This window comes from Morone saxatilis, unplaced genomic scaffold, assembly GCF_004916995.1.
Source record: "Morone saxatilis isolate NCDOM2014 unplaced genomic scaffold, NCSU_SB_2.0 Contig2, whole genome shotgun sequence".
Lineage (NCBI taxonomy): Eukaryota > Metazoa > Chordata > Actinopteri > Moronidae > Morone > Morone saxatilis.
Window position 1 is genome coordinate 9,946,464 of NW_023339762.1, and position 8,911 is coordinate 9,955,374.

Here is an 8,911-nt window from a genome sequence, read left to right on the forward strand (position 1 = left end):
GATGATAAGTATTCAGTGTTTCAGTAGATGACCTTTATCAGGTACAATGTTATCTGATATTTAATGTGCATGAACAAGTCATTTGAAGTCGCATCTGTTCTGTTCGTGGGGATGAAGATAAATGCTATCGTCTGGGCTCCCAGACGATACATTTATCTTCATCCAGAAAGACAGATGGGACTTAAATGACTTGTTCATCACATTAAATATCCAGATAACATTGTACTGATAAAGGTCATCTACTGAAACACTGTCATTATCATCAGAAGAGCTAATGGTGTGTACAGGACTGTGCTTCTAATTGATTACTCTTTAATGAGAAGTTTACTGCATGCTCTACAAATGTGTGCAGGGGGGTGGGGGTGCAGTGGGAGGTATATTTGTACAAGTGTAGTTTGGGTTTTTTGAAGCCTGAAATGCAGTTGTAATCTTATTTGCTCATTTTCGTATTCAGATCCGTTCGTCAAAGTGTATCTCCTGCAAGACGGCAGGAAGATCAGCAAGAAGAAGACTTCCACTAAAAGGGATGACACAAACCCCATCTTCAATGAAGCCATGATCTTCTCTGTGCCGTCCATTGTCCTGCAGGTGACACTTCAGACTGCGGCCCATATTAGTCCTGAATGACAAAATGATGAGATGAAGCTTTATGTGTCCACATAGGGGATTTAGGTCAAGGAAAAAGATAAAATAAAATCTGATAACAACAGTACTTAAATTATTAAAGCAATAAAAAGAACATGAAGCTGAAAACATGTTAAGTTGACTGTATGGCATTCATAATGATTTTTAAAATGATTACTTACAATGTGTTTGCCATGAACACAGTTTCAAATAGTCAGCCCTTTATCCTTCGTGCCTCTCAGGTGTTATTTTATTTGGAAATGTTGTTTTTATTTGTGCTTATATGTTAACTGCTCTCTCAAACCAAGAGAGACATAATGTAAGAGATAATCTATCGTGACATGAATGTCTACAAAATATTTCACACATCCAAGATTCAAGATTTTTTATTATGTGATTTTTTTTTATATACCTATGCTGACAATTATATAAAATGATATAAAATTTAACTTTTCATGGATCACTCTATAAAGTAACTAGTAATAAATTAAATTAACTGATTTGGATGAACTATGCCGTAAAGAAGATGCTGAATCATGCTCACACAGCAGGTTTTTTGTTTTGCTGTTTGCAGGAACTCTCCCTGAGGGTTACAGTGGCAGAGACCACAGAGGATGGCCGGGGCGAGAACCTTGGTCATGTGATCATCGGCCCAGAGGCCAGCGGGATGGGGATCACCCACTGGAACCAGATGCTGGCCACTTTGAGGAAGCCTGTGTCCATGTGGCACCCTCTGCGCAGGATCTAGTCCTCTTTCCCCTCGTACGTACCCGACCTGTTTCAAGTAAAACACTTGCTTCTTCAAGTTCCTTTCACCTCTCCCCTTATTTGGCGCCATGCTCAGATCTGTTACACTGTTTTAGGCCCACGGGAGGATACTGTGTCTTTGTGTATTATGTGTCGCTGTGCTGGCGAGTAACAAATTGCGGTAAATAGCTTATCTTCAAGTAAGGGGGAGGAATCTGAAAAGCCAGTGTTTGACCCTGAACAGGGTGTTTCATTGGTCCCTAGATCAATATGTTTAAATCTCGTCTTTAGTATTTGGCTTCATTCCGGTTTGGGTGTATTATGGGTGAGGGTGGAGTTCAGGAAGCATATCCCAAATGACCCAAATTAGACACTGAAAGCAACTGAGTTCTCAATTGGTGTGTGTCCTACGTCCTTACATTGTCCCCTTGGCTTGAGAATCGTGCTGAATCCCGATTTTCCACCACAACAGCAGCGAAGGAGACATGAATACGTGGATAAATGTTCCCACCTAAAAATGTCTTGATCAGATGTTTTGGAGTTAGAGGTGAGTTTTAATTAACAAATGGAGCCCAACCTTGGCAGGCATGACCCCCTCTCTGCATGGTGCCTACTCTGGTTGTAGCCTGTTATAGCTGTGTAGAGAATGACTGACTGGACGGAGGGGTGAAATCACTTCTCTTTCAGGAAAAAACTCATTTGTCTTTTCAAACCAGTCATTGATTGCGCCTACTTGATTGATTTCATAGCGGTTTTAGAGCCGAGTTGAGTTAGCGCTATTGGATTTGCTTGTGTAATTTGTTAACAGTGAGACTGACAAATAATAGAAGTTTTGGTATTTTCAGTATTTATTGTGCTTTTGAAAAAAAAAATCCAGGTACTCTTATCCAGGTGAAATAATTGTAATTTGTAGCAGTTGTTACAGGGTGGCCAAATCAGATGTAATTAGCATATAAATATCATATTACATTATTCTATTTTTACCATAATTAATGCAAAACAAGTTGCATACGCATATACAACAGTGTAAATAGTGTACAACAACATTCTTCTAATTTTTCCTTTAAATTCTCATTCATTCCACTTTAATAAACATCCAACTCCAACTTCATTTATAAAACACTATATTTAACACCAATATCATTGCTGATCAATGAATTATTATCAAAATACCTCTGGGAATTTAACTAACTGATGTATACTAACCCCATTAAAATGGGTTTATAGTTCCTTTTTATGTTAAAGGAAACACCTTGATATTCTGAATTAATCTGTAGTTGTTTTTCACCAGGCACTTGTCACACTTGTTTTAGCTTTTGTCATTAAGAAACATGCAAACTTCTCATTAGCACTGAGGCTGCTCCTGGTAGAAACCAACAGGAGCCTCTTTGCAGCTTGAAGCCTGAGTGGTACCATTGCTAAAAAAAGCTTTTTGGTTAAAATGAAGATAATGTGCCAAGGGCCATGTAAAAGTCAGAATGTCAAGGTGGCTTTTTATCTGTCTCTACAACATTGTGCAATAGTGCTGTTTTGTTGTAACTTTTGAATGTGAATTATCATGTGAAATACCTGCTAACTCTAAACGCATCATCAGCCTTATTGTTGTGATTCTTATTCGGTTTTTTTTTCAAGCAGAACATAGCCTATTCTACATGTTCTTTCTGAGTGCATTCCTCAACTCACTTTGAAAATCAATCCAAAAATAACCCACCTGTGGTCATATAATACACAATATTTCCTACTGTGCCAAATAATGAAGCAATATTTTCATTTACAATCAGCATTTGCATTCAATTCAACAAAGCTGTAGCCTACATTTGATCATGCATGAAGTTATTTAGCACTTGATGTGAATGTGCCTCAAGAATACAGTGTATTGTGTGAATGCTGTTTGAAATAAAAGCAATTCAACAGTAACAGTCTGACCACTTGTTTATCTTCTTGGGATGACCTGGAATCTGAGAGGAGAAAAAAAAAGATGCCTCAATCCTATATTTTTGGATACCACAAAAGTAATCATGGAATATTATGGCGGACAATGTATATCTATATAGAACCATTACAGTGACTACTACTTGTGTTTGTCAGCTGGTTTGTGCTCATTTAATTGAACATTTGTTTGGGAATATACAGCACTAAAGATATAAATACAATATAAACTGAGGCCTTAAGGGAATTGACCCTGTGATAAAATCTAGTTTTAAATAGTTAATTAGTTCTGTTTTGTGCTTATATGATGCATACAATACAAAATGTAATAAAGGTAGTAATCCAGGATCTCTGAGGAATAAAGAACCAGCTCACTCAGCCCTGGGTCCCTTAGTAGGTAGGTCTGACTGTGGTGCTTTGTAAATTTAATGATTTAGTTACTCAATACTTTTACTCTAGTAACACAACACAATTTAAATTGTCTCTTATCACAAAATACTCTGAATTTTGGCCTGAAAATCTCACATTGCATTCAAAATGCAAACACCTGTTTCGAATAATATTATAGTAATGTTTGAGAATCACAAACTATTTTCATCACTGAGTTTTAATCATCATTCAATTTTAAAGTAATAAAGTCATTATTATCAAATGATGCTGTCATACAACATTTTTGTAATTTTGTATGCAAAGTCAGTATTTAAAATAAAAAACCTTTACCTTTACTTACTGAATATGCTGTATTTTTGTAAATATAGATAATGTAGTCTAGAGTCTGACATTACCATAAAATGATGATAGTGACAGTGCTACAGTACAGCAACAGACACACAATACACTGACGTATTTCTTTCCACTACAGCCTTCATTAAGCCATATCTATGTGTATGTTTATAAGTTATAGGTTCATTCAACAGGTTACTGACGGTTTAATGTCCAACACAGTGCAGTCAGTGAATGAGTAGAGATTATTTCCTGTGAATATTGATCAGAGATGAGTTTTCCTGATATTTTTAGTGATTTTTTTAGTGACTGTCTGTATTATGTATTACAGACTTAATAAGCTTCTTTTTTGACAAATTTAGTGTTGTCTTCTCATTGTTCTATTAGCTCTTTGGTTGTTTTCTAATGCAGGATGAGGCTGTTTATCAGAGAGTGAAGGCTGTAAATATAGCTTGTGTTCAGATCTTCAAAGTTAAGATCTTAAATAATCATCTAAACCTTAAAAAGAGTTTACTTTTCTTCACAGAAATGAACAAAATGCTGAGATATAGGCCTACTAGGTATATATTTTAAAGTTTTCTTACACCCCTCAAAATCAAAAAGGCCTTGCGACTGTATGGCTTTTATAATGATTAAAATGATTACTTACAATGTGTTTGCCATGAACAGAGTTTTAAATAGTCAGGCCTTCATTCGTTATTCATTATTTTATTTGTAAATGTTGTTTTTATTTGTGCTTATGTGTTAACTGCTCTCTCAAACCAAGAGACATAATGTAAGAGATAATCTATCATGACATGTCTACAAAAACTTTCACACATCCAGTACGACTGAAGTTTCTATCATTTCTATCCCTAGGGCCACGCATAAACATAACTATGCTGACAACATTGAAATGATTATATTATATAAAATGGACCTTCTATGGATCAGTCCATAAAGTAACTGATCTTACACCTCTGGCTATTTACAAAATGAGCCAAACAGTAACAAAATTAAATGTGAGTTAACGGTGACGAGGTTAAAAGGCAACAACAATAAAAAATAGCTGCTGAGTCATGCTGACACAGCATCTACATATACAAACCAATATTAAAGTTTTCTTACACCCCTCAAAATTAAAAAGGCCTTGCGACCCCCTGATGCTTTGATGACCCCCAAGTTGGAAACCACTGTGTTAGGTTAAACTACGCTAGAGTAACAAAACAAAAAAAAAGATATGCTGGGGCAACCAAAAGCACAGAAAGAAAATAAACTTCAACTTTTACTTCATGTTGCTCAGCTGGGTAATGCTCGAGAAATACCTAAAAAAAAGATGCACTAATTCAGTGATGTTTAGCAATAAAAGTAGATTGTTTAGTTTGAGGGGTGCCAATGTGAGGGGTCTGTATCCTGACAGTATTTGTGTTTAAAGAACCAAAGGAATCAACACACTGTATTATGTAAAGACAATCGACAAAACTCTGGTTTGGTGCTTTGTCCTCTTCTTGAAAGTAGGTCAGTTTTCTCTCCTCAGCCAATCAGAGGAGAGGGGCGACTGGGGATGGGGCGGAGTCACATGGAGCAAAGTCCAGGAAGACTTTTTCAGGCACTGGAATTCAAAGGTAACACTTCTTGACGCAACACCGTCCGAACAGCGAGTGTGGTCCACGCTTCAAGCAGAGCTGAGCTGACGAGATGGCTGACAACAGGGATAAAACTACCGACCAAATGAAGATATGGAAGGAGAACAGAAGCTCTCAGGTCTGTGGATGCGTTGCATTTGATCGAGTGTTTTAGCTGCAGCGCTGCCTGACATGGCAGAAATGGGGGAGAGGTCGTTTAGGGTAGCTTATCTGCTCGCTTAGCATTCACTGAAACCCGAACGTGCAGACATGTTAATAAAACACCTCCATGTAGGTTTGTTTTGTGTCATAAATATGGTTGTTATTGTTAACCTGCCGTTTCGTTTGCTGACGTTGCTGAAGAAAAACAACAAAGCTACCGTTTAGTGGCGTTAACCTACAACCGTTTATCAAACGTTTTTATTCACAAAATAAACACGTTTATAACTTCAATTCCTTATAGAGAGCCACTCAGTGTAAATATATGAAGTAGGTCATTGTCCAAAGGCATGTTTGTGGTTGAACTTTACCCCCTGAGAGTTACATAAGCAGTGCACATCAGGGAAAGCAGCCACCATTACCTCAAGTCACCCTTATTGTTGTCCACCTCTCTCCACCCCCTGCATGTTAGATTGGCTTCTTTATCACTCTCTCCCTCACTGTTAGGGTCATTGCAACGTGGATATTCTCAGTACCATGATCTAGCCTGATTTGTTTTGTGGACAGTCATTGTTTCAGGTCACAAAATCTATAAAACAACCAGCAATGGTTGTTGGTTTTGTATGCTCCTCGCCATATGTTTTATCAATGCAACCACTGATGCATATGCCACAAGTCTTTATGGTCGTATTCATTATGCCATACATTGTTGGATGAAGGGAGCCACTTCAGCTGTTTTATGTCATTTCCACCAAAGCAGGTTCTTCTGTAGCTTTCTCTCTAGGGTCCAATGGCATAGTTAGATAATATGAGATTTGCCCAAAACCACTAAAATGCCACAATTTGTGAATCCACAAACATCTCAAGTAGTCTTCAGTTATGCTATCCATTTGTTATGCTAAGCTTTGTCTCACCCGCTTGCTTCTGTTGCTTTGGCCCGTATGAGGAAACAGCACGCGGGCCTGTGAATAAGTCTAATTTATGCTAAGGTACTTATTTTGTGAAAGTCATCATTAAAAATGACTTCTAGAATAATTTCCCCCCCATCCCATTGTCCCAGCACTGTATCAGAAGGTACATGAAATAATTAGTTGATCAGCAGAAGTTAATCTGCAAGGATTTTGATTATTTGCTTCAGTCATTTAATAAACCTAAAATTGCAAACATTGGCTAGTTCTGGCTTCTCAAATGTGATGTTTTTTTGTGTGTTTTATATTATTTTAAAATGAAATACTTTGGGGTTTTGTTTGAAGATGTCACTTTGGGCTCTATGACCTTCTAACAGTAATATTTCACTAAACGATTATTAAATGAGTCAAGAAATTAACGACAAATGTATCAAAATAAAATAATTGTCACTAGAAGTTATAGTAAATATTAAGTGTGTGTAGTATTTAAGTTAAATATTTATTGTACGCACACAAAGCACTGTGTAATAGGCCTAACGTCTGTCTCATAATTAAATGTGTTGGTTTTTTTTCTCTTTGCAACAGAGGCCAGACACACTGACCACAGGGGCCGGCCATCCTGTTGGAGACAAGCTGAACCTGCAGACTGCAGGACTGAGGGGTCCTCTGCTGGTCCAAGATGTGGTCTTCACAGACGAGATGGCCCACTTTGACCGGGAACGAATCCCAGAGAGAGTGGTACATGCCAAAGGGGCAGGTGAGTGTCGGGCAGTGAGTCTCTTTGTGTAGCTGATTCTGTGTCAGCGTTATCAGGTTGCTACTGTAGCATTTTGTATTCATCAAAACTTGAAACATTTTGTATCCTGATCATTTCTTATTGCAAAAATAATGCTTGTCCCACCTCCTCCTTCAGCAAACAGCGATTATTTACTTCACCCGGATATGCTAACCTAACGTACATAACAATACACAGTTTGAGTAGTCACACAGGGTCAAAGGTGCTTGACACTAGCAAAGATGGATATTGTTGGATGTTTTTTTTTGTTTTTTTTGACACAACTGATGACGCAGTTCCTAAGTCAATATGTTTTATATTAATAAGTTTTAATCCACCAAAAGAAACTTGTGAAGTGTTAAATAATGTCCAAACACACTGCAGCTGTACAATACATTTGTAAAAATACAGCCTAAAACTGTCAAATTTGTTATTTAAATCAAAAACTATCACATCACAGAATAAGTCAACAAGATGAAGAACCTGACCAGACCGTTGATGATACACTTTGGTCAAAACAGCTTTTGATAATCAGTGCCATGGGCATATTTCTGTCAGTATCCAAAAAGTATTTAGGTTTTCCTTAAATTATTCATACATTTTGGTTGATTTAGTTTATTCATGACCCATGAATCAGTATCAATGATTGTTTCTTGATGATTTTTCTCTCTTTAAACTGCACGCAGTCACCGTCAGCACTGCAGAGCATAATGTTCTGACTTATTTTTAATTATTTTTTCCAGCATAGTATAATATCCTGCCTTTATATTGGAAAGAGCTCAAATATACAGACTGAATGAAAAACTGTAACAAATGAGTGGAGAAACATAACAAATGCTGCGGCTTTCATAGAGGACACGAAGAGTCATTAAATGGTTTGACTGGGAGTTTTGTGTTAGTTTGTCCTTTTAAATTGTAACCCATCTATAGGTCAAGAAATGAATGTACATGGTAGTGAAAAGTAAACAGAACTGAAAAAAATCCAATACTAATCTTTGTAAGCAATTCAGATTAAGGTCAAACAAAATTGAGCAAATTATGTTTGTTGACCTTCTCTTGAGGGAGCTGCATTCTTTCCAGTGCATGGTGATCTAACAGTCAACTTGCCTGAGCAGTCCACCACAAATATTTGCACCAAGACGATATCTAAGCTGCTTCAAATATGTGAACAAACAGAAGGAAACGTCTTCATTTTTCGTCTCCTGATGCAGGGGCGTTGGCGTGCTTTGAGGTGGACCACGACATCACTCGCTACTGCAAGGCAAGGTGTTGACCAGTCGGCAAAACGACACCTATCGCTGTCCGCTTCTCCACTGTGGGTAAGAAAAACCATGTCATGTGTTAAGTGTGAAATGTTTTTTTCCCCCATGGTTATATTTCAGCTGCTAATACATCCTGCAAACATAGAAAAACACAAATGAACTGTTTTTTTTTTTTTTTTT

At 37.3% G+C, this 8,911-nt stretch overlaps 2 protein-coding genes across 2 annotated transcripts in view; both read left to right on the plus strand.

Moving 5' to 3' along the window:
- The window catches only part of syt12 (synaptotagmin XII), a gene marked incomplete at its 5' end in the record, with an annotated part of 21,696 nt that extends 18,428 nt beyond the window's left edge, over positions 1-3,268 (plus strand). The window contains 2 exons of the mRNA XM_035664835.1: positions 455-588; positions 1,199-3,268. Of these exons, the coding sequence (XP_035520728.1) occupies positions 455-588; positions 1,199-1,372 (308 nt within the window). The remainder of the gene's footprint in view (positions 1-454; positions 589-1,198) is intronic.
- A 2,319-nt stretch (positions 3,269-5,587) lies between these two features.
- Positions 5,588-8,911, plus strand: part of cat (catalase) — an 11,007-nt gene continuing 7,683 nt past the window's right edge. The window contains 3 exon segments of the mRNA XM_035665406.1: positions 5,588-5,766; positions 7,280-7,451; positions 8,681-8,788. Of these exon segments, the coding sequence (XP_035521299.1) occupies positions 5,701-5,766; positions 7,280-7,451; positions 8,681-8,788 (346 nt within the window). The 5' untranslated portion in view covers positions 5,588-5,700.